General features: G+C 45.1%; 1 protein-coding gene across 2 annotated transcripts in view; it reads right to left on the bottom strand.

Moving 5' to 3' along the window:
- Positions 1-1,036: 1,036 nt before the first annotated feature.
- TMEM241 (transmembrane protein 241) overlaps positions 1,037-26,787 on the bottom strand; it is a 124,763-nt gene continuing 99,012 nt past the window's right edge. For both annotated transcript variants that reach the window (XM_061399762.1, XM_061399763.1), the window contains exons 15-16: positions 14,707-14,771; positions 1,037-3,587 (exon numbers count right to left, since the gene is read on the bottom strand). In XM_061399762.1, the coding sequence (XP_061255746.1) occupies positions 3,527-3,587; positions 14,707-14,771 (126 nt within the window). In that variant the 3' untranslated portion in view covers positions 1,037-3,526. The remainder of the gene's footprint in view (positions 3,588-14,706; positions 14,772-26,787) is intronic.

Here is a 26,787-nt window from a genome sequence, read left to right as displayed (position 1 = left end):
AGTCATGTCTGACTCTGCGATCCCATGAATGTAGCCCGCCAAGCTCCTCTGTCCATGAGATTCTCCAGGCAAGAATGCTGGAGTGGGTTGCCATGCCCTTCTCCAGGGGATCTTCCCGACCCAGGGATCAAACCCCGTCTCATGTCTCCTGCATTGGCAGGCCGGCTCTTTACCACTAGGGCCACCTGGGAAGCCCCTGTTGTGTGATGTTTCCCCAAAACATAGTGGCTTGAAACAATGCTGCTGTATCTCATGATTTTGTGGTCAGGCATCATGCAGGCTCTGATGTTTCTGCACCACATGGCACTGACTGAGGCCACCTGTTGGCATTCGGCAGCTGGTAGACTGGCTGGGTCCACAGGGTCCAGGGCAGCTTCCCTTATACGTCTGGGCGCCATTAGAAGGCTGGGTGCAGCAGGACCGTCTGTGGGGCTCCTGTCCCTGGTCTCTCCAGCACAGCCGCCTCAGGGGAGTCAGACCTCTACACAGCAGCTCAGGATTCCCAGAGGCTGTTCAAGAAGATGGAGGCTGCTTTCAACTCCACCTTGGAAGTCTGGCAGCTTCTATCACCTCCTACTGGCCGCCAGTATGTCAGAGCCAGCCCAGACTCAAGAGAAAGACAGGAACTGCAAGGTGTGGAAACACCATCACAGTGCTCAGCAACCACAGCTGACCGGTGGTCACCCTACGGGCCAGGGCAGGTCTACAGGAGGAGCTGGGTGGAACTCGCCCGGCAGAGATAAGTGGCCTGGACGCTGGTAGAAGTCTGGGCCTGTGTTTTGGCTTTATTATTATTATTACTGGTGTATTTGGATTTCTTTCTTTCTCTTTCTTTTTGACTGTAGGGCATGAGGGATCTTAGTTCCCCAACAAGGGATCAAACCTGTGCCCCCTGCAGTGGCAGCACAGAGTCTTAACCACTGGACCACCAGGGAAGTCCCTAGGCCTGTGTTTAAAATGTAAGAACTCACTCCCCCAGGATAACAGTATTTTTTTTGTACTCTACTCTCCTGTCAACATTGAAGAGAAAGGCAAATTATCAAGAAAATAAGTGGTTTATTTTTCTTTACATCCATAGCAGATTTGTAATAATACACCACCAGACAGAACCATGCCTCTCTTGACAGAAATCATATTATTTGGACAAATTTAAAAAAAAACAAAACTAAAAACACCATGGCTTTGACTTGCAGCCACCAAGGACATGCCCCAGATAGGTCTTGACCAAATGGATCATTTCGGGTAAAAGGGAGTGCTGGGGTTATATGTGGATTCCCTGCCTGGGGGCCCAAGGAACCAGAGAGCCACAAAGATTAAGAGCTAAGGAGACAGAAGTCCCTTGATTTACAGAGCTCTAGGTTCATCCTCCTAAAGGAAACCAGTCTTGAATACTCATTGGAAGGACTGATACTGAAGCTGAAGCTCTAATACTTTGGACACCTGATGGAAAGAGCCGATTCATTAGAAAAGACTCTGATCCTGGGAAAGATTGAAGGCAGGAGAAGAAGGAGACAACAGAGGATGAAATGGTTGGGTGGCATCACCGACTCAATGGACATGAGTCTGAGCAAGCTCCAGGAGATGGTGAAGGACAGGGAAGCCTGGTGTGCTGCAGTCCATGGGTCTCAAAGAGTCGGACACAACTTAGCGACTGAATAACAACAGGCTCATCCTCAGATCAGAGCTGAGCATGTGAACTTGGGCATAAAAGATGGTGGTTGAAGAAAAAAGCCCATGAAGAAATGGAAGCTAAAGGAAACAGAACAATATATTGAGGTAACCCCTATCCTCTGCCTCTTGCTGGTGTCAAACTAAGAAAAGACTTGAGATTTTAAAAATAATGGAATTCTCGAACGTAGTTTTTAAAAAAATCACACACACAAAAATCCTTGCTAGAGATTCTTTCAAAAGAAAAAAAACTTGCTGCTTTTGCAACTTGCTAACTTTTGTTATTGAAGTCAGTTCTGCTAGAACAGGGGAGGGGGCTTGTTAACTGTGCACAGCTCTTTCCAGCCTCAGGAATCTTATTTGCTCAAATGACACTTGGAAGGACAGACATAAGATGACATTTGGACAGATGTCACTTTCCGCAAACAGGGAACCAGCCTCGATAGTACAGAGAGGGTTTTACGGGAGTAATAGAACAAGGAAAACTGTAAACCTAGATTTTCTATTTGATCCCGAGCAGCAAGTCTGACATCACAGGTTAGGAACAAAAAGCAAAGTGCAACTATATATGTATAAAGGTCACTCTGAACATCTTTACCTTAAATGACAAGCAGAGAGCAGGAAAAGACAAGGAAATGAATTTAAGGTACTCAAGGTCTGCATATACTAATCCATTCCTATTTGTTTCATCTTCTGCTTCTTTGTGCAACAGCTTGGAGAAAACGTGTGAGAAGAATGTCCTAACTCAGCTGACCTTAGTCTTCACAAGGCCAAGAATGGACAAGGCTTGTTTCCCAGATGCTGGAGATGGTCCTTCGTTACTGACATGCGTGTCCAATCCTGCAATGCCTGGATCCTGCCCGGACAGGACTCTCCAGACTTGACTACCTTTGACATCTCAAAATGACCAAAACTGACACCTAGCAGAGTATAATGTATTCAAAAAACCTCTTATGAGCAGGGATATTTACAGTTAGACATTATTTTCTTAAACCACCATCAAAGTTCAGAATCAAATGACCATTCCATGCAAATTCATTTCTCCAGACTCCCATAAAGGCAAGGTTTAGAGTTTTACATTTTTAATCTGGCCTGAAAAATATATTTCAGGTTCCAATGATTTGAAAACTCTTCTGATCTATCAGGGAATTACATGGGTTATGAATAAAAATATGTGTGTGTTTGCATACTTACGTTTATTTCATCCGTCAGTGCTTATTCATCAGTGGTAATCATTACCCTTGGGTAATTGATTTAACCTGATGGTGGGCCCAAAAGGGTGTTCAACACAACACACAACCACAGAAAGTCTTCAGTGCTGGAGAGAAACAGTGTCCTTGCTGGCGTCTTACTTGGCCCAGGACTCCCGTTTGCCCCCCGACTCGGCCCCCAGGGGAAGCCCCCTTATGGAAGTCTGTGTGTGCCCCTAAGTGAGTGAGTGTGGGTTCGAGGCAAGCCAACCTGACAGCAAGGAAAGGACATCCTCAGAGAAGACTTCCAGGTTGTGAAATCACAAAACAAAACCAAAAACACGATACAATACCTCCACCACCCGGCAGTGAAAGCTTGCTTGCTGAAGGGTGTTTAATAAGGAGCATGCGCAGCAATCCAGGAAGGTGGAGCCATCCCCATGCAGGTGAAACCCTGCATCTCTCTCTGCACGCCTGGGCGCGGGGCACAGTCAGCTGGACCTGGGGAGCCTCTCGACACAGTCCACTCCCTGAAGCATCCTAGAGACCCCAGAAAGAGAGTTCTCCTTGCCGCAGCGAGCAGTGACGCCTCTCCATCCTTGCTTTCTTCTATCACCTGGAGAACGTGGTGTTCTCCACTACAGCCTGGGAGTCCACTTTTCCCAGGTTTAGGAGCCCTTCCGCTCTGAGAAAACCAGCAAGGCCTCTCCAAATCCGCCAAGCAGGAGGCTGCGAGAAACAGCAAGAGGTCAGCTTTGCCCTCTCTGGAGCCTAGAGGCTGTGGACATGTGGAGTTGCCTGGTGTCCACCTACCACAGGACAAGTGATGCTCCCTCATCATGCAGCTGAGCATCCTGTCCTCTGCCCACACTGCCTGACTTCAAGTCAGGTCCCGGACTGCCCAGTCGTCCAGGGTAAACCTCAGCTGTCCCTCAGGGAGAAAGGTGACGTGTCCCAACCATCCTGACCAGGTGATGCTGACTGCACTTCCTTACTGCTCTCTGGCTCAAACATAGGAGGAGGGCTTCCCAGTGGTGCATTTTGCTACAGTGATGGATAAGAAACCATGCATGTATCCATAAGCCTATGATTACTGACAGTCTCTGAGTCCTTTTATTTCATTTAGACTAAGAACATTTAAAGACAAAATACAAATGGGGACTCATGAATTTCCCAGCAGAGCAGAAAGATCTATGGTCAGTGAAAATGAAAATGAAAAATAGCAGAACGGAAGACTGTGAGAAAGAGGTGGATTTTACATGCCTAAAATGTAACACATTTGAGGGTTTGCACATTTTCTATTTTAAACTTCTCACTAGACACTCTAGTGTCTGTCTGAAGCCCCCGTCATTCTTCCCCCAAAGCACCTCTGAGGCCTGGGCTGGGCCATGAGTAAAGGCTTGTGATGGGGGTCCCTGAGGATAAACTGCTCTTTTTCAGAGGTGCCAACAGCCCTTCTGATGCCACCTTCTTCTTCCTTTTTTCTTTCTCCATTTAACCCCCAGCATCGCACGCTTCCTATATACCCACTCCTCATACATACCCACACACAACACACTCATACTTGGGTAGTGGTACCTCCATGGTCCTAATATATGTCTAAGGCATCAAATGTATGAGATACACTTAGGCCGTGTATATTCTGTTCTCAGTGAAAAAAGTCACCTATGGGGGTGACTATGACCTAAAGATAACATCTACCATGAACCACTTCCAAGTGAACTAAATGGGAACAGGAAAACAATAAGCTGAGTTCAAAGTGTGCTCAGGTGTTTCTTGGTTTTTTGGGGTTTTTTTTTTTTTTGACTGTACCACGTGGCATGTGGGATCTTAGTTCCCCAATCAGAAGTATTACAAATAATGACAATAAGTCAATGAATTCTAACACACACTGAATTCGTAATAATGTAGCTGAAGTTTGTTACAAACCAAACAGATTTCAGAGGACTTTCCTAGATCTATACTCATCATTTATAAAATTGCTTCTGGGAGAAACTGGGCACCAAGTTCCAAAAGACTGTATTTTTAAATACGACCCCATTGGACTTGTCCCCGCTGTAGTTTGGGGACAGACCTAGATGCTGGTGGGTTCTATCACCTCTTCTTTTTGGATGAAGGACCCAGGGAGGGGAAGCCATTTGTTCTGTACAACGCGTGTGCTGTCATGTCTGAACTCTTTGCAACCTCATGGACTATAGCCCACCAGGCTCCTCTGTCCATGGAATTTTCCAGGCAAGAATACTGAAAATGAAATGAAATGCCAAAATTGCCATTTCCTCCACCAGGGAAGATCTTCCTAATTCAGGGATCGAACTTGTGCCTCTTGTGTCTCCTGCATTGGCAGGCAGATTCTTTACCACTGAGCCACCTGGGAAGCCCATTCTGCACACAGGCTCACCTCTAAAGACCCAGTTTTGCCTTCTAAGCCAATCTGCTGTTTCCTTCTGCATTCCTTTAAGAACACACACACCGTCTTCTCAAATCCCTGGATGAGCACAGAGTCACCGTGACCTAACGCGAGATCAGTACAGAACTCCGACTTGGGAAGAGTTTTATTTCTGCAAATGTAACAGGGGGTCAATCATTTCCACTAATCTTCCTTAATCACCGGGGAGAACAGGGTTTCGGCTGGCTCTTTGCCACCCTCCCTCCCCCAGCCTTAGAACAATGCTGCAGTGTAATAACCTTGCATTGCATCGCCTTGGTTTAGCGATTTAATAAAACACCGAGCGGCTTTAGAGAATGCTGACATGAAAACAAACCAGGTTCCATTTACCCTGAAGAGCACCAGGGAGGTGAGCTTTGATGCTGTTTTCTAAACAGCGGGAGACGCTGACACGGGGTGCAGGAATCTTAATAGCATTACAGCTGTTTAAGTCAGAGCTTTACTGAACTGTTTGCAAATCTTGTAATCCCCATCATTCCCGAAATGAACAAACTTCATGTAACGAAGGCATAAACATTCAGACTGCAGAGCCAGCCAGAAATAGTCATCACTCAGTTCTCTTCCAGGGGGTTATTTATTTTCAGCGTCTCTCCACTCTTTCTCTTCTCTCTTATCAGGAGCCAAAGGCCCCATCTCGAACTTACATTTATTATTGTGGTGATTCAATGAATTCCTATGGAACTTTCCAGACTGAGGACAGAGACTGTATCCTTTTCTCAGCTGTAGGCCTAGCACTTAACACAACACCCAATAAATATTTGCTCAATGAGTGATGGAATTCTTATACCTGCTCCCCACTTTCCCATCTGGATTCCAAACTATTTTTTTCTCTCTTTTCCTCACCAAAATAAATGCACCACTCCCCTGGGGACTTGCTTTGTGACGATTCACAATCTGATTAATTACTCTGTGTGGAAAGGTAATGAGTGTAGTTATTCAGAAGGCCTTTCTCAGCATTTTAAAGAAGAGGTTTCAGATTCTTAATTCTGCTGAAAAACTGCAAACACCATGATCCTAGCTGCACTTTGGGGTATGCTGGAGGAAGTTGTTTCTTCACTCTGAAATTCACTCTTCCTCCAAATAGACTTAGGCAGTCCCTGAGCATTCCCCTAAAACTAAAGGCAAAGACATCTTTACTCAGAGACGATATAAGACCATTCTCTAAGGGTGAGGTTGAGACTAGGATCAAGTTGAAGTGACCACCATGTTTGTAACCCAGGGTCAATGGCAAGCCCAGTGAATGATGAGCACAAATGAGAAGCTGATCACCAAATCCTACAAACAAAGAGGCTGTGTTTTGGTGATTCCTTTCTCTCCTTGTACTTAAACTATTTCACCAGGAAAAGCGACTCTCCTCATCTAAAGAGCATTCAAAGAGGAAGTACCGACAACTACTAATAATTCTACTTGACAGAAACACCACTCACAGTTCAGAATTTTTTTTTTTTTAATGTGTTGAATTCCCTTTGCCAAAATTTTGGAATACTGGGAATTCATATTGATTCATAACCTAGAATGTTGTTAATTTCAAAACAAATAACTAAATACGAATCTGGATATTTAAATTACCAAGCTTGCAATAGATACTAAAATGCTGGGCTTTTATCGTTAAAAAGAAGATAAGATAGCTGGACAAGAGCAGTGGCTTTTAATTAAAGGCTTTAAAAGCTGACCGACGTTGGGGGTATGGGTTTATCATTTTTCTTGAGTACAGGACCCACTGATTGAGCTAACAGTGCCAGACAGAGAGATGGAAAGGTGAATGAAACAACCCTTTCAGGGAGGATCCTCAGCCAGCAGGTAGGCAGGAAGTGCACATCTGTCACTTCCTGTGGTACCTGCTGATGGAGGTACACAGTGGGGGTGGCAGGGGCTGCCAAGGGCCTGAGCCTGGAGCTGATCCAAATCTCTAGTGAGGAGATAAGTTCTTTAAGATCTTGCTGAAATTTCAAATGGCGTTTTTGTCCATGAACCACCACAAACCTTTAGATCCGTGATTCCCAACTGTGGTGATTCTGCCAACAAGAAGAGCTTTGGCAAAGCCTGGACATGTTTTTTGGTTGTTGGAATTGAGGGAGTGTTACTGGCACCTGGTGAGGTGGGGCTTAGGCTTGCTGCTAAAAATTCTATGTGGTACAGGACAGCCCCTCACAACAAAGAGGTCAACAGCACCGAGGGTGAAAAACCTTCAGATAACGAGCTATTTTGTGCATCTAAGCTGCTGCCCATCCAAGGAGATGGACAATAACATGTACCCTGGTCTCCTAGATGGTGACCTCACTGGGGTCTTGAACTGTGTCTACAGAACCCAGTAAGCACTTCTGGTAGAATGAAAGCACATACAAGCAATGGAGATGAGGGTGTCAGGGGATACAGGGTCCTCCGCCCCAGCCGGACTGCAGGGGGGTGGCTGTACAGCTTCTACTCACCTCCACCCACTCCAGCAACTGCTGCCATGTGGGCGTGCAGGCCCAACTTAACAGCTGCTCCATATTTTTGAAAGAATCTGGAGATCTGGACTTTTACAGGGAAACCACCTGATTTCTAAATGTTGAATAATTTGAAATTTGAAAATCAAAGGGGGAAAAAGAAAAAGAAACGATAACTATGCAGACAAACACAGTCGGTCCAAACCAAACAGCCTTTTGTGACTTCTGATCAGTCTAGGCTCCCACGGGGCAGAGATGGGCCATGGATTCCTGCCCAGGATCCGATTAGCTGGTCACCCAGTCACAGCTTGAACACACCCAGTCTACGGACAATGCAGACCAGCCCTGTGCAAAAGACAGGAAATCTGAAACACAGTCTGACACTCCTCTTCTGGTGGTTCACTTTGTGGTCGGAAAATTCTTTGAGGCTGAAAACACACCATCCTTAAACTCAAGAGTTCTCAAGAATCAGGAAATTCCAAAGTCAAGGTTCCTTTTGCAATGATCACACATGCTGTTTCCTTGACTTGGGTACACACAGCCCTTCTTTCCATCGTGTTCAGGGCATACCATGAAGTCCACAGGATGTGGGACAGCCTGTAGGCACAGCTCCCACAGACAGCTGTGGGAACCTTCAGACTAAGCACGTCCTCCCCACTGCAGAGCATCTCACACTTATTTCTTACACTCAGTTCAATACCTAGGTTTTGTTTTTTTTTAGTTCATTCTGAAATTATGTACAAAATATAGTCAATGAGAATTATTTGAAAAAAAAATGCCATCAAGAATTGAGATAGTCACTATAAAGGTTGCTGTTGTTGTTCAGTCACTCAGTCGTATTTGACTCTTTGTGACCCCATGGACTGCTGCACACCAAGCTTCCCTGTCCTTCACTATCTCCCAGAGTTTGCTCAAATTCATGTCCATTGAATCGGTGATGCCATCCAACTATCTCATTCCTCTATTGCCCTCTTCTCCTCCTCCCCTCAGTCTTTCCCAGGGTCTTTTCCAGTGAGTCAGCTCTTCGCATCAGGTGGCCAAAGTATTAGAGCTTCAGTTTCAGCATCATCGGTCCTTCCAAGGAATATTCAGGGTTGATTTCCTTTAGGATCGACTGGTTTGATGTTCTTGCTGTCCTAGGGACTCTCAAGAGTCTTCACCAGCACCACAGTTCAAAAGCATGAATTCCTCGGCGCTCAGCCTTCTTTACGGTCCAACTCTCACATCCATACATGACCACCGGAAAAACCATAGCTTGGATGATATGGACCTTTGTTAGCAAAGTGATGTCTCTTCTTTAAATACGCTGTCTAGGTCGGTCATAGCTTTTCTTCCAAGGAGCAAGTGTCTTTTGATCTCATGGCTGCTGTCACCAGGCACAGTGATTTTGGAGCCCAAGATAATAAAGTCTGTCATTCTATTTTTTCCCCATATTTGCCATAAAGTGACGGGACCAGATGCCATGATATTAGATGAAGGTTAAGGTACAGAAACTGCGGGAACAGCCTCAAGGATGCACCGGGATACCTTGGCCATTGGGTTTCTGGACGTCAACCTGCCCACCATCTGGGTTCTGCCTTCCCAGGAGGACAGGTGAGGGGGAGGAGGAGGGACTGTAGGGTCAGCTCCTGCCCCCTGCCCCAGCTCTAGTTCCAAATTGCTAAGTCTCACCATAGGCACCTTCTGCCCCTCCATTCTTCCCTGTCTTCCCAGGCCCAGAGGGACCAAGTCCTGTTCCACCCACAGCCTGGCTAAGCCTCTCTCTTCTGCATCAGGTCCAGTTTCAAGCCCCTCCCTATCACCCTGGGCCTCTCTCTCTGTTCTTCACACCCACTGTGCATACAAATACTTACTATCCAAGACTTCCCTGGTGGTCCAATGGCTTAAAAACAAAAAACAAAACCACCACTAACAACAAAAACTCCACAATCCCAATGCAGGGAGCACAGGTCTGATCCCTGGTTGGGAAAGATCGCACATGCTGTGTGGTAGTGGCACGGCCAAAAAAATATATGTATTTACAAAAAACAGTTACTATCCTACCTCAGAAATTATCTTTATGACTTCTTCTCCTGAAAACTCCTCAAGGGCTGGATGATGTCTTATGCTCCTTAATGACTTCCACATGCTTTGCATACACCAGTCACTCAATACATATTTTTTTGTTAATTCACAGAAACATAACTTATAGTATTAAAAATCTAAGGCAGTGAGATCCTTTTCCTAAAAATGTTCCACTGGACATTCCTAGTTCACCGTGTCAGTCTCTGAACAAGAAATAGGGCCGATATGTCTTGGGTAACGCTCCTTCCATATTGCTGCCGAATCATCCAGATACTCCTTATAAATGATCAGACTGGTGGGAAGAGAAACATTAGAGGTTGCCTCAGATGGTAAAGAATCCACCTACAATGCAAGAGACCTGGGTTCGATCCCTGGATTGGGAAGATCCCTGGAGGAGGAAATGGCTATTCACTCCAGTATTCTTGCCTGGTGACTCCTGTGGACAAAGAAGCCTGATGGGCTACAGTCCATGGGGTCGCAAAGAGTCAGACATGACTGAGCAAATAATACTTCCTTTCCTTTCTTCCAATCACCTGCTGCTGCTGCTGCTGCTAAGTCACTTCAGTCGTGTCCGACTCTGTGTGACCCCATAGACAGCAGCCCACCAGGCTCCCCCGTCCCTGGGATTCTCCAGGCAAGAACACTGGAGTGGGTTGCCATTTCCTTCTCCAATGCATGAAAGTGAAAAGTGAAAGTGATGTCACTCAGTTGTGCCTGACTCTGGCGACCCCATGGACTGCTCTAAAATCTTGGGGGAAAAAACAGTTAAACGTCTGAACCTCAGCTTCTCCATCTTTAAAACAGGACTAGGGAACTTACTTGGCAGTCCAGTGCTTAAGACTCCTTGCTTCAAATGCAGGGGGTGCAGATTCGATCCCTGGTCAGGGAACAGAAATCCCACATGCCATGCACAGCCAAAATAATTTTTTTTAATTAAAATGGGGGCTAACTTGGAGGGTTGCTGTGCAAGTTAATGAGATATATAATATTAATATGAAAATGTCTGAAATATAGTAGTTGCTCAATAAATGGTTGCTGCTGCTGCTAAGTTGCTTCAGTCGTGTCCGACTCTGTGCGACCCCATAGACAGCAGCCCACCAGGCTCCCCCGTCCCCAGGATTCTCCAGGCAAGAACACTGGAGTGGGTTGCCATTTCCTTTTCCACTGCATGAAAGTGAAAAGTGAAAGTGAAGTCGCTCAGTCGTGTCCGACTCTCCGTTGACCCCATGGACTGCAGCCCACCAGGCTCCTCTGTCCATGGGATTTTCCAGGCAAGAGTACTGGAGTGGGGTGCCATTGCCTTCTCCGCAATAAATGGTTAGTTATTACTAAAAAGGAGAGAAGAGATTAGGAGGTGGAGGAAGAGGATGGCATAGAAGTATTTCTTAACTTTTCTTTTCTTTCCATTTTTCTTCTTAGGGCAGGAAGTGCCCCATTAGGGGCTTCTGAGAGAAGCTGAAAACCACTTTCACAGAATGCCATGAGCAAAAAGATTCATTTCTGTCAGTGTGGATGGTTTAGATACAGACCTGCCCCTGGAGAAGGGAAGGGGATGGCAACCCACTCCAGTATTCTTGCCTGGAGAATCCCATGGACAGAGGAGCCTGGTGGGCTATAGTCCTTGGGGTCTCAAAGAGTCAGACATGACTGAGCAACTAACACCAGGCAGGAAGATAAGTAACTACTGACATCCCAGGGGCAGCGACTTTTCACTTTTATCCAAGAGTTGGCCCTGACACATACTGGGTCCCAGGAAATACCTGTTTATTGAACAAACCCCTTCCAGCCCAAAGACACAGGAGATGCAAAGTTGCCTCTTGGACTTCCTCATCATGGTATTCCCAGAGCCTGGTCCTGCCCCTCACATTCATCCTGCAGGAACCTCATACTGATGTTTAAACTTGATACCATTTGTGTGTGTGTGTGTGAGTTGGGGCAGGGGGACTATGACAGCACAAGATGGGGGATTATTTACAAGTTGTCCTGGGGGACAGGAGGCTGTCCTGGGGGACAGGAGGCTGCCCTGGACACACGGGGCCTAGTGCTGGCCCCATCAACCTGCACTGTGGCCTTGGAGCAAATGCAAAAACTGGGGGAGGTGGTGGAGGAAGCCAACCCTTAGGATTACTCTCATACCAAGCGAGAAAGGCACTTCCCTGGTAGCTCAGTGGTAAAGAATCCACCTGCCAATGCAGAAGACATAGGTTCGATCCCTGGGTCAGAAAGATCCCCTGGAGAAGGAAATGGAAACCCATTCCAGTATTCCTGCCTGGAGAATTCCAGGGACAGCAGAGCCTGGGAGGCTATAGTCCATGGGGTTGCAAAGGGGTCAGACACGACTTAGCAATTAAACAACAAGCATGAGAAAAAAATACGGATTTTCTAGGACTATGCCTTATTTCAGCAAAACTAAATAAAATGCTTTTCTTTCCATTATGTTGGTAAAGAAATGTAAAAACCTCCAAAACTTGTCTGCAAGTCAGTTCTGGAGTGCCATTCCTGGTGCTGGGAGTGGGGGCGGGTATTGCCAAACAATATATTCAAACTGGAATGAAAATAAGCATTATATAACTTCAAGTGGACCTAGGCTTGTTTTTCTTTTTAAAACAGAGGTTAAGAGACAGTAAGCAGTGAGAACCAACACGAATTATTCTCCTTAAGGTGCTGCATTAGTGAGTTAGGCCACATAGCAGGTAGCCGTGGTCACAGGAAAGGAAAGCTGTGGGTCACCAGGCCAGCAGCTGGCAAGCTGGGTGAAGACTTGGGGAGGACTGACCCATGTCCGGGTCATTGAGAGGCTCCGCAGGCTTGGCTCGACAGGCACCACTCAGCGTGGTTACTTCATAGACAGTGGAGCCCACCTCCCTCCGCACAGACTCCCCTGGTGAAACACTGCATTGTCCTCACCATCAGCCCAAACGAGTGTGACTTCTGGCAAGTGGAGACCATGGAAACAGAGGATCTATACTTTTTTGCTGGATGCATTTCTGTATTGTTGCAAATGTCTCCTACTGAATCTTTACTCATTAGGAACTGATCTTCTCCTCAGCTAATGGATTCTGATTCTGAGAATTGACTTGCGTTTGGAAACTGGCCAAGGATTGTCACTTTAAATTAGGTAAATGATCTCTGCCTTCTGCTTATCCATTTTTGATATATTTCTATTATAACTTGTTAAGCAACAGTCTTGATGACTCTCCGTCCTTTTCCTAAGTCAACCCTACACTGACTGCCTTCCAATTTTGCTGCCTATTATGGTAGTTTTGACTACCTTGCTTATGGTGCAAATAGCATACGTTACTATATAGATTTAAAATATATAAGTATAGGACTTCCCTGGTTGGTCTGGAGGTAAGAAACCGCCTTCCAATACAGGAGGCGTGGATTTGATCCCTGGTCCCGGAACTAAGACCCCACATGCCACGGGGCAACTAAGCCTGCATGCAGCAACCAAGACCTAGCATAGCCAAAAATTATAAAATAAAATACCTAAGTATAAACGTGCGTGCCAAGTCGCTTCAGTCGTGTCCGACTCTTTGCAACCCTATGGAAGATAGCCCGCCAGGCTCCTCTGTCCGTGGGATTCTCCAGGCAAGAATACTGGAGTGGGTTGCCATGCTCTCCTCCAGGGGATCTTCCTGATCCAGAGATCAAACCCATGTCTCTAATGTCTCCTGCATTTGGCAGGCAGATTCTTTACCACTAGCGCCACCTGGGAAGCCCTACCGAAGTACATACCCCCCAAAATAGCATGCCCATTGATTGAGGGGAGCAACAGCAGTCCTAACAGTTTAAACTCACCATCATTCCCCACCTCACCTTCACCCTCCTTGAAGATGACAACCATAACCCTTGGTGATCATCACGTCAGCTGGTCTGAATATTAGTAAGCTGGAGGAGAACAAAGTCTTAATGCGGTCAGTCACCGATCAGTATTCTGTGTACAGGGTTCAGGTGCAGAACCCTACCACCTTACCTTCCATACAGCAGACAGGGGAGCGTGATTTTAAAGTAGGAGCATGTGGCTGCGCTGCTCAAAAATCCTTGGATCACTCCTCCCCGCCTCCACTCATGGTGAAGCCAAGCCCTTATAATGGCCTTTAAGAACCCACATGGTCAACCACCTACTACTTCTCCAGCCTCATCTCCTACTGCTCTCGCCCAGCAAGCTGCTCCGGTCACATTGCTCCTTGAGCAAACCAAGCACTCTCCCACCTCAGGGCCTTTGCAATTTCTGTTACCCCCACAGTGTCCCCAGGGCTCACTCCCCCACTTCTTCAGGTCTGTGCTCAAATATGGGAGGGAAAAGCGGTACTGTCTTTAAGCAAATGGGTGAGTGCATTCTAAACGAGGATGGTTTGGAGCTTGTCTAAGAGAAAAATGAATTGAAGGATCAAAGGAAGAAACACAAACATAGTTATAGTCACAGTTAAAGTTACAGTTACATATTTATAGTTACAGTTATAGTTATATATACACACATAATTGGTGGTTCACCCACAGTGGTTACTCTTGTGTGGATGAGTGGCTCAAAGGTGTCCTGGTGAGGCTCTGCTTCCTGAATGCTGGCTGTACCAGATATAATATATTCAGTTTGTGAAAATATTCATGATATAAGCACTCTTCTGAATGTATGTTTATTTATATGTCCATAGGACATACTTTCATGCATTGGAGAAGGAAATGGCAACCCACTCCAGTGTTCTTGCCTGGAGAATCTCAGGGACAGGGGAGCCTGGTGGGCTGCCGTCTATGGAGTCACACAGAATCGGACACGACTGAAGTGACTTAGCAGCAGCAGCAGGACATACACCCCAAACACACACACTAACACTGGAGAGCAAATATTAGTATCCCAAGGAAATCCAAAGAACTTATCTTCCTCTCCTCTCTCTGCTAAAAGACTTACCATCCCATGGTTTCCCTGGTCAGAATTGTATCAAACAGCAACATCGATAAGCCAGACGTGATCACCTGCAGAAACAATTTCAGCAAAAGGTCATCAGAGCAGCAGGACCTTGGGGACCTTCTCCAAAGCCATTAGTTGGTGGCAGTTCAGATCCCAGACATCAGCTATGTCTTCCCACTCTGTCTTTCCCACCTCCACACACTTCCTAGTCCTTGGTGTTTCACGGAAAATGCTAAGTCCTTGTCTATTTTGAGATGAGAATCTTCAAAGAAGCATTTAATTTCCAAATTTTTCAAAAGAGGAGGCACACAGCTAAGATCGCACTCTTCTCTCTCCAGGGCAACGGCAGAGCAAGAATACCTGTTTCCATTTTGTCTCAGCTACACAACAAGAACCCCCAAAGTCAGAGTATCCATTCACCCATTCCCAGATCCTCCAGCTAAAAACCGAGCTGCCAACGCACCTTCGCCAACAGCACTGTCTCTCGCCCTGTCCTAATGTCCCTGTCTTTCTGGCCCAATGCACACATTCTGAGAAACCAGGTTCTTCCTAAGAGAGGGAGCAATGAAATCATTAATTATTTGCAAACATCTAGGAGCCAGTAAATGGGCTTCCCTGGCAGTTCAGCTGTAAAGAACACACCTGCAATGCAGGAGGCAAAAGAGATGAGGGTTTGATCCCTGGGTCGAGAAGATCCCCTGAAGGAGGGCATGGCAACCCACTCCAGTATTCTTGTTGGAAGATCCCATGGACAGAGGAGCCTGATGGGCTATGATCGATGGGGTCACACACAGTCAGACATGACTGAAGCAGTGACTGAGAAGAACACAGGAGGCAAAGGAGAGAAAAGAGTTACTCCACATTTCTCAGAGCTAGAAATTTAAAAAAAACCTCTTAGAAGTGGCAGTAACAGGACTCAGACTCCCAAGATGCCTCTAAAAAGTCGACACAAAAAGTTTTGAGAACCAAAGACCAACTCTGAAATGCCAGCTCAGGTAAGATTTTTTTTTTCCTCCCAGGATTCTGCACTCTGGAATGCAAAGCAGCTTCTGTGAGGAAAGTTACCCTAAGAACTTGCTTCTCTGCAATGAGAAGAAGTAAAAAGCAGGCTGTATCAGGACAGGTCACTCAGGCTGTGTGTCCTCAGAGATATCAACTACCATCTCGCTCAAAGGAACGTCATGTCCTGTCTTGGAGGCCTCGTCAGGTCTCAAGATGGGAACAAGGCAGCAGGCAGATGGTCAGAAGAAGTGAGTATGGAGTATGGTGGTCCAGTGTTTAAGAATCCATCTTCCAATTCAGGGGACATGCGTTCAATGCCTGGTCAGGGAACCAAGCTCCCATGTGTTGTGGGGCAACTAAGCCCGTGCAACCACACGAATGCGCCTGTGCACCATGACTAGAGAACGACCACGCTGCAAAGAAGACCCAGTGCAGCCAAACATGCTTTTAGACAATTTAAAAAAGAAGGAGGAGGCAGTATGTTTGATGAGTCTCATCTTCACTCATTTACCGTCTCTAAAAGAAGTCTGGAAATATAAACCTGGAACTCTCAGTATAGAAACCTTGTGAGATCTTAGAACCTTTGTAATAGTTCACTCATTTAAGGTCACTTTCTATTTGCTTCCCTGTATCGATTTGCAGCTAAAAACCTTGACAACAAAAAAGAACCTGTGGTGTCTTCAGGAACAAAATAGAAGTGACAACAAAGTCAGAGAGACAGCTGCAAAGCAGAACGCAAAGGACGAGAGGAAATACTTCTCAAAGTGAAAACGGAGTGCTGGCTTTTATCTTAAAGAGCTTTTATCTCAAAGAGTGGCTCTTCTTCCCCCATCCTCCCCTCTTCTTGTTTGACATTTTATTTAGGACTTTTGCATCTATGGTCATAAATGAAGTGGGCCTAAAATGTATTATCTTGCAATGCAACTGTCTAGTTTTGGAAACAAGGTTATACAAACCACATAAGTTAATACATCAGCCTTCCTGCTTCTTTTTCGGTGAAGGATAAAGACGGTCTTTACTGGGGTCTCCACTCTGACCTGACTGCCCCTGGACCTGGAGGTTCTAGTTGAAAGTGAAAAGTGAAAGTGTTAGTCACTCAGTCGCGTGCGACTCTTTGTGACCCCATGGATGTAGCCCATTAGGCTCCTCTGTCTGTGGGATTTCCCAGGAATAATACTGGAGCGGGTTGCCATTTCCTTCTCCAGGGGATCTTCCCGACCCAGGGATCAAACCCAGGTCTCCTGCATTGCAGCCAGATTCTTTACATCTGAATCACCAGGGACGCCCTAATTGGGGTGGCCTTTAATGCCCACTGTCCTAATCAAATCCTCTCTTTCTCCTGGATTCAAGTTTGTTATTTTCATTTTTTCCAAAAATATTTTCATCTAGGTTTTCCATTCATTAACATTCAGCGATTTATAGAAATATTATTCTATCTCATTTGTGCCCATTTTTATCATCTTCCCTTTTATTCTAACTTTATCATTTTCTCATACTTTTTTCTCTTTCCTTCTTTAGTCTCAACCAAAGTTAATCTTAATCTCATTAATCCCTCTTTACTTTTGCAACTTCCTGCTCATTTCCTGGGAGAGTGCCAACAGAGATTTATCTCTTGGGATTGCTGAAAAAGCCTCTGTTGTACTGCGGGAGGTTAGCTATGGCAGCTTGGCGTTAATGGAACAACTCATGAAATTTCTGAAGCCTTTCTTAACTCTTCACCATTATCTTCATCTCCTTTACCCTTTTTTCCAGCTCTTGTCTTTTTCTGCCAACTTTATTGAGGAATAAAGTTGGCAAATGTAACTGTATACATTTCACTTGCACACCACGACTGGATGTACATACACATACATGGCCTGCTCTGACTGGCTTCTCGAATGGCTTTTTAAAAAAATATTTTTATTTATTTGATGGTGCCAGGTCCTAGTTGTGGCATGTCAGATCTAGTTCCCTGATCAGGGATGGAACCAGGGCCCCCTGCCTTGGGAGCTTGGAGCCTTAGCCAATGGACCACCAGGAAGTCCTTCTGGTGGCTTTTTCCATATGACTTTCAGTCTCCTCTGTGACACTGTCACACCCCACGTGCCCTGCAACAGTCCAGCCGAGGACTTACGTCTCGGGCCCTCTGCTGGTTTCTTTCAGCTCAGAAGGAATCTCGTCTGCCGTGAAATAGACAGCTGGCCTGCTTGTTCTTATTAACTGTACCTTTTGCCAAGAAAAACACCTCTGAAAAGTTTCAAACCAGCCCTGACTTGAAAATAAGGTTGGTGTAGTAGCCAGACTGGTGCCTTTCCATCTGCTGCTTCCTGGAAACGTTTGCATGGTCTCCTGCCTTTCTCCTGGGCCCCTCTTTCAAACATCTCTATATTTTCCCCTCTCGTGGAGCAAATTTTCTGCTGGCTGAGACACTCAGTGAAATCTCACAAAGAGATCTGTCTTATTTCTGTAGGGAATTTATAGTGACCTTGTTTGTCCTATAGCACTCCTCGGGAGTTAGATGGGACACTTTTTAATCTATTTCCAGAAGGACCCTTAGTTCCTTAGGCTTCTCTGCTTTCTGGGTTTGGGTTTTTTTTTTTTTTTTTTTAATGTGAACCATTTTTAAAAAGTCTTTATTGAATCTGTGGGCTTCCCAGGTGGCGCTAGTGATAAAGAACCCACCTGTCAATGCAAGAGATGTAAGAGACATGGGTTCGATCCCTGGGTCAAGCCACTCCAGTATTCTTGCCAGGAGAATCCCATGGACAAGGGAGCCTGGCGGGCTACTGTCCATGGGGCTGCAAAGAGTTGGACACGACTGAAGTGACAATGTGCTTACATGCATTGAATCTGTGACAATATCGCTTCTGTTTTTTATGTTTTATTTTGTTGGCCACAAGGCACATGGGATCTCAGCTCCTCAACCAGGGACTGAACCCCTACCCCCTGCATTGGAAGGTGAGGTCTTAACCATTGGACGGCTAGGGAGATCCCTTCTCTGCTTTCTTTACTTCCATAACCAGCCCCAACCATCAGCTCTCTTTTTAAAAGCATTTCTCATTCCCCCTGCCTCCTGACCCATCCCATATGTGTGTGTGTGTGTGTGTGTATCACACACACAGTCACTAAAGTTCGACCACTTCACAAAACTCACTGTCTAAGGGATGAATAGCAGCCGGTCACACTTCACTGAGGGGCAGACAGGCCAGCCCAACCTACCCACACACCGACCTCACCCTGTATGAACTTCAAATTCATGCCTCAGCAAATCGACAGCTTTCCATATGCCATGGGCCTTCAGGGCTGCTCAAAAACACTGGAAAGTGTGAATGATAAATCTGCTTGTGCCAAGAGTCCACTTCACTTCTAATTCCACTGAGGAACAGATAGAAGCCAGGAATAGCTGACTATGCAGGTCTGGGTACTGAATGTCCCAAGCACAGACACCTGAGGGCAGAACTTGAGAGGTGCAATCAATTCCCTAAGCTCAGAGGTGGGGAAACTGACCCAGAGATAGTGTGTGACTTGACTTCAGGGCCTGACGACTTCATGTCAGGGAGCCGTGGAGCCCAGGCTCCGACTCCCAGGTCAGCTTCCTCTCACAGCCAGAGAGGCCCCAAGGGAGCTCCATATAGCCTTTTTGAAAATAAGAATCCACTAAAAGCCAGGACTCAAATATCTGCAAACCCATGTTTGCAGCAGCGTTATTCATAATAGCTAAAATCTGGAAGCAACCCAAGTGTCCATCAAGGGATGAATGAGTAAGCTAAACCTGGTGTATACATACAATGGAATGTTTTTCAGCCTTAAAGAGAAAGGAAATTTTGATATATGCTACAACATGGGTGAACCTGGAAGACATTAAGCTCAGCGAAATCAACCAGACACAGATAAGCACTGTATGATTCCACTTATGTGAGGTACTTAGAACAGCTAAACTCACAGAGGTAGAAAGCAGAATGAATTTTACCAGAGTCTGAGAAGGATAGGAGTGGGAAGTTAGCATTTAATGGGTACAGAGTTTCAATTTAGGTTGATGAAAAAATTCTGGAGATGGATGTCAGTAAAAGCATAAACTTTTTTTTTTTAACCTTTAAAATGGCTAAAATCTGCTCATGAGAAAGACTCCAAGTTACTCTTGGGACTTGCCATTCAAGAGATGGGAGTAGCAGCCATTACTGCCAATTATTGTTCTTGCCTTCGAACAGCATTTTAAAAAATACAAATGTTTCCCCAAAGAAGAAAGAGTCCTGTGGTCTCAGGAATGTCTCCCTTGCGCACATGCAGACCTGAATGACAAACACCAGGACCTGCCACAGCCTGGGCTGCCAACAACAGCAGAACTTAATACATTGTGTCAACGGCGGGGCTTTGAACTTCCTGGCTTTGTCAATGCATGTCACAACCTCTGTGTTCTTTAAACAGATTTTGGTATTTAAAGCAGATCAGGTTTGTTTTTTAAACATTCATTTCGATCCCGAGACAAATTTCCTGTTTGTTTAAAGGAAAATAAAGAGGAGCAGTTGTTAGTGGGAACCTGCCAGAGTCAAGGATTTGGAAAAGAATCAGAAATTTAGCTTTATTGTTTATCATTGTCTTGATGCCGTTGTTGTCTGTTGAAATATATATGACTTAAGGAAAACGTGACCACGTCAGCACATGTATGAGGCCCTTCACCATAAATGCCCCAGTTTCAGCCAGGCACCTCCCACGTAAACAGGTTATAGTTTTTCAAACACTGCTGCATCCCATCTCTTGCCTTTGCCCAGCAAGTTCTCTCCACTTAGAACAGTTTCATAGGCTTCCTCAAACAATTCCTACTCACCTTCTGAAAATACATTTCTAGAAATCTTTTCCTGACCCTGACTGCCATTCACAGATTCGAGTGGATCAGAAGCTTCTAGGGGCTTCCATAACCCCTTATCATTGCACATGCCAAATTCTACTGAAATGGTAGTCTCCCCAACCAGGGCCCAGCAACAGAGACTTGCTTATGGTAAGTGTCTGAAACGTTTTATGCAAATACACTCAATCATCAGAGCCGCTAATATAACCCCAAAAGTCATGATGTTGATTTTCAAATCAATTTTCATATATTAGGGACCATTGGAACCCAGACCTGAGAACCATGAAGACAAACCCTTGGTCCCTCATCTGTGCTTCCTTGACCAATTACCTCCATTGAGAAGAACTGAGATCTTGGCTCTCTAGTTCCAAGTTTAAAAATGCCAGAGAAGATTCTGATTGGTCCCTGAACCACCTGACTATGGCCTGGGAATCAGAGTAAGGTAAGAACACGGAAGCTCACCCTTGAACTTCACTGTGGGAATGGAGGAAGGAACATTTCTCTGGTGGAAGGTAGGGAAAGTGGTGGGCAGAAAGAAGAACAGCTGTTTTCTACACCCTTACCATCAACACCATCTGGGAGCCTGGAGGAAAGGCCGGATCTCGGGCCCCACCCCAGACTGCCTGAGCACCCTCTAGAAGGGAACAGCCCTTCCTTCCCTGGTGAGACGCATGCATACTAAAATGTGAGGAATTCTGCTCCATACGGTTCAGCTCTAACACTGTGCAGATGGTGCTGTCCCATCTCCAGAGACGGGCAGACTCCAGCTTTCTCACACGCTGTAGCCACATGTGTCAGACCGTCCTGGAATCCATCTGTGTCACAGATTCATGTATGAATGTTACCAGCCACGCCCGTCTTTTAGGTTCAAGAGTAAATCTAACAAAAATGTATAATCTGAGAGCAGGCTCTCCTTTTCGCCTAGGACCAAAGAAACTATTCCAAATCCATTAGACAGAAACCACAGCTAAAGCTGACAACTCTGATCGCTGTTTTTAAAATACTGAATTAATTTAATATCAATCCTGTGATTTATTCCAGGATCAGTGTAATTATTGACAGACAAATCATGTTAAACTCCAGGCACAGCTATTAACAGTGTCTAGTATCACCTCATTAAAATACACAATTCACCATTATTTTTCCAGGTATCGAAAAACAACACTGGGGATTTCCCTGGTGGTCCAGTGGCTAAGACTCTGAGCTCCCAATGCAGGGGGCCTAGGTTCGATCCCTTGTCAGGGAATTAGATCCCACATACTGCAACTAAAAGCCAGAGAAGCCAAATAAATAAAAATAAACAAATATAAAGAATAAAGGAATACCATGTTCAGATTATCTAATTTCTCCCTTAAATTTCAACACTTTAAAGATGTCATTCCATGTCTGTTGGTATTCATAATTTCAGCTGAAAAGTCACTTACTTTTTAAATTGAAGGTGTTTTTTTCCTCTGGTTGATTTTAAGATTTTCTCTATCTTTGGTTTTCAACAGTTTAACTAGGATATGCCTAAAGATACTTACTTTTCTTTTTTCCTAAGTATTTATTTATATATGTGGTTGTGCTGGGTCTTAGTAGCTGCATGTGTGATCTAGTTCCCTGACCAGGGATCAAACCCAGTCCCACTGCATTGGGAATGTGGAGTTTTAGCCACTGGACCGCCAGGAAGTCCTGATACTTACTTTTCTTCGTATTTTTTGTTTAGGGTTTGGTGAGATTCTTGAAACTGTGGGTTGATGTCTTTCAGCAGTGTTAGAAAATTCACAGCCATTATTCCTTCATACATTGCTTCCCTCCTCACCTTCTAGAACTCCAATTACCTATATATTAGACTTTGAGAAGTGAAGCGGTTTATGGGGTTCTCAAGGCCAGATAATCACAATGGTGTGACCACTTACCTAGAGCCAGACATCCTGGAATGTGAAGTCAAGTGGGCCTTAGGAAGCATCACTATGAACAAAGCTAGTGGAGGTGATGGAATTCCAGTTGAGCTATTTCAAATCCTGGAAGATGATGCTGTGAAAGTGCTGCACTCAATATGCCAGCAAATTTGGAAAACTCAGCAGTGGCCACAGGACTGGAAAAGGTCAGTTTTCATTCCAATCCCAAAGAAAGGCAGTGCCAAAGAATGCTCAAACTACTGCACAATTGCACTCATCTCACACACTAGTAAAGTAATGCTCAAAATTCTCCAAGCCAGGCTTCAGCAATACATGAACCATGAACTTCCAGATGTTCAAGCTGGTTTTAGAAAAGGCAGAGGAACCAGAGATCAAATTGCCAACATCTATCTGCTGGATCATCAAAAAAGCTAAAACTCCAATACTTTGGCCACCTGATGCGAAGAGCTGACTCATTTGAAAAGACCCTGGTGCTGGGAAAGATTGAGGGCAGGAGGAGAAGGGGACGACAGAGGATGAGATGGTTGGATGGCATCACCGACTCAATAGACATGGGTTTGGGTGGACTCCGGGAGTTGGTGATGGACAGGGAGGCCTGGCGTGCTGCAGTTCATGGGGTCGCAAAGAGTCAGACACGACTGAGCGACTGAACTGAAGACTTTGAGAATTTCCTCCATGTCTCTTATGCTTTTTTTTGTACTTCCGAATTTTTTCTCTCTGTACTTCACTAATTCTGTATCACTAAGTCCAATCTGTTCTTAAGTCCATCCATTAAGTTATTAATTTGACATATAATTTTTCAGTTCAGTAATAACTTTGATTTTTTTTAGATTCCAATTTTGCAAAGAAATTCATTTAATTCGTATTTTCCTATTTTCTTTAGCATATTCTTCATAGTCACTTTAAGTTATCACTAGCTCTAAAATCCAGATCCTTTGTGTTTACATTCTCAGTATTTTTTTCCACTTATCAGTCAGTGTTCCTGCCTCTTCACATGTCTACAACTTTGATTTTTTATTTATTTATTTTTTGACCATACCAAGCGGCATCCAGAACTTCTCTGACTGGGGATCAAACCTGTGCCCTTGCAGTGGAAGCACGGTGTCTTAACCACTGGATCATCAGAGAAGTCCTCTACAACTTTATATGTCGAACACTGTGTATAAAGGAACTATAATCAAGGATGAGTGAATCAGATGGGTCGTAGCTCTAGTAAGGCTTAATTCACCTCTTCTTTACCTAGGCCTTCAGGTGTGGCCCTCCAAGACTTACGCTTGTCTTCTCATTCCTGTAAGTTCTGCCTTTCAAAAATTTTGACCTTAGCTTTTTAGCTTCTCATCCCATGTAGATTCAAAATCTGGCAACAGTCTTTAGGTGAAGACTCATCATATATTTGCTTCAGCCTCCTCTTTCTAGCAAGATTTTGTCTTAGAGAAGGAACTTATGGTTGCCAGGGATGAGGGGAAGGAACAGTTAGGGAGTTTGGGATGGACATGTACACACTGCTATATTTAAAATGAATAACCATCAGGGACCTACTGGATAGCACAGGGAACTCTGCCCAGTGTTATGTGACAGCCTGGGTGGGAGGAGAGTTTGGGGGAGAATGGATACATGTAGGTGTATGGCTGAGTCCCTTTGCTGTCCACCTGAAACTACCACAATATTGTTAATTGGCTATACACCAATATAAAATAAAAAGCTAAGAAAGTTCGAATGCTGCTGCTGCAAAAAAAGAAAAAAACAGAATTTATTTCCTAGTACCCCCAATATTATGAGCTTTTGCTTTGCCTCCCTGGGTGAGCCTGCATCCCCCAGAACTGCTTCAGAGCTCAGCAAATGACTTGTGGGAATACTGGACTTGCCTTTGGGGCTCCTCTGCTTTCCAACCCGTCAAGCCAGTTCCACACAAGTGTCAAAAGATCTGCTAGTTTCTCCTTCCCACAAAATATTTCCTCTTCTTGGACCAAGTCAGATCCTTAGGGCACACCCAGAATCAACAATTATCCTTCACCCTCCAACACCACTCTGGGAAAAACAATAACCTGTGTTACTTAGAATACCTAGGCAGGGGTCTTCCTTCTCTGGAAATATATCTAATTTGGTTCTCATTGCCTTCATAGATCTCTGATTTCTTTAAAAATATGATATTTTGCAATTGATTTGTTTTTCTCCCAGTTGTTTCAGTTGAATGTTGGCCTGTCACAATGCACAACATTCTACTCTGAAGCAGAGGATTTCCCTTTGTTACACAGATGAGAAAACTAAGACACAGAGAGATGGTAAGGCACTGCTTTACCTTGTTTGGCTGGCCACAATTTCCCTAGAGCCACCTAGGATGTCATGGTGGGGTAGGGCGGAGGCGGGCGGGGGTTAAGAAATAATTTTGTTAATTCATTTATTTATGGCTATGCTGGAGTCTTCATTCTTCATTGCTGCTCGGCCTTTTCTCTAGTTGCTCAGGAGCTACTCTTTAGTTGAAGTATGCGGGCTTCTCACTGCAGTGGCTTCTCTTGTTGCGGAGCACAGGCTCCAGGGCATGTGGGCTTCAACAGTCACAAGTGGGCTCAGTAATTGCAGCTTCCTGGGCTCTAGAGAACAGTTTCAATAGTTGAGGTGCGTGGACTTGGTTGCTCCTTGGCATATGAGGTCTTCCCTGATCAGGCATCAAACCCCTGTCTCCTGCACTGGCAGACGGATTCTTTAGCAAGGTGGGGTTTTATTTGATTTGTTCTGAACACCTTCCTGATTAGTAATAATCATATTAACTCATCATTACGATTTTAATTGGCTTTGTCTTTTTATTATAGTCCAGGATCTTGTATGTAATGGCCAGCAGCACCAGGACTTCCTCAAAGACCCAGTCTCCTTCTCTTCAGACACAGAGTTAGAGATGATGCAGTTGACAATGATTAATCGGACAAACAGGAGGTGAGAGGAACACACAGTTTTCTTTCCTCATGATTCTCTCTGCCTGGGGGGCAGGAAAATCTTCTGCCTTTCATCCTTTCAATCTCTTCCAAGATCACTCTAGTGGGAAAAATTATTCATCTGATTGTACACTTGATGAGGCTCATTACGCTAGTTAGTGGGACTCCAGCGCTTTAAAGGCACGAATCCAACCTCCACATGGTTTATTTCTTCTCTGGAATCCATGCAATGAAATTCTCTTTACCCTCTGTCTCCACCTGTTGGGTTGGGAGTGGAGGGTGGAGGGGAAGGCATGCCTCCTACAAGGAACAGAAAGCCTTATGTCTCTAAACCAAGGCTGAGTTTTTAATTCCACTTTGTTTCCCACTTGCCTACTCTTCCTTGTCAGATTCTCTACCATCTGAGCCACCAGGGAAGCCCATTCTATTCAGTAAATGTTCTCTTTCTTTTTTATTGATATAATTTATTTATTTATTTTTGGCTGTGTAGGGTCTTCGTTGCTGGGCACAGGCTTTCTATAGTTTCAGAGAGCAGACGCTACGTTCCGGTTGCGGTACGCAGGCTTCCCGTTGCAGCAGCTTCTCTTGTTGCAGACACAGGCTTTAGGTGCGCAGGCTTCAGTAGTGGCAGCATGCGGGCTTTGTCGTTTCAGCTCCCTGGCTCTAGAGCACAGGCTCAGTAGTTGCAGCGCGTGGGCTTAGATGCTCCGAGGCATGCGGGAGCTTCCTGGATCAGGGATCGAACCCGTGTCTCCTGCCTTGGCAGGCGGATTCTTTACCACTGAGCCACCAGGGAAGTCTCATATATTCTCTTAGTCCACATCCCAAGAAGGGAGGACAAATGGACAGAAGAATTCAAATACCAAAACTCTGAAATCTTTAACACATACTGTGTGCTGAAAAGACCTGTGACTTTTCATACCATTTGGCACTGGTCCTTTGGTTTCACTTTTAGAAATCTACGGACCTTTGGACCTTTTATCTGGGACCCGCAATCTTCCTGGATCAGCAGTGCCAGAAGGTATCGGCTCTCCCTGAGAGCTGGGTGTCAGACTTTTCTCTTGAGTCCTCAAACATTTCTCAAGAGGCCATATTAATATCATGTCTGCTGAAGCGGTATTCCTTGGCATCTTTGGGGTGGTGCCTTTCATCTATCTCTGTGGGCGTTCCACCTCTGCTCATCCTAAAATACCTGATTTTGTTGGTTGTTTTGTTTTCTATAACATACTGCTGCTGCTGCTGCGTCGCTTCAGTTGTGTCCGACTCTGTGCGACCCCACAGACAGCAGCCCACCAGGCTTCCCCGTCTATACATACTATAATTCTTTAAATAAAGGGGCTATTGGGATTTCCCTGGTGATCCAGTGGTTCAGATTTCACCTTCCAGTACATGGGGTGCGAGTTCCATCCCTGGTCAGGAAGCT

This window comes from Bos javanicus, chromosome 24 (assembly GCF_032452875.1).
Source record: "Bos javanicus breed banteng chromosome 24, ARS-OSU_banteng_1.0, whole genome shotgun sequence".
Classification (NCBI taxonomy): domain Eukaryota; kingdom Metazoa; phylum Chordata; class Mammalia; order Artiodactyla; family Bovidae; genus Bos; species Bos javanicus.
Note: the sequence above shows the minus strand (reverse complement) of the source record. Positions and strands in the feature narration are given on the sequence as shown.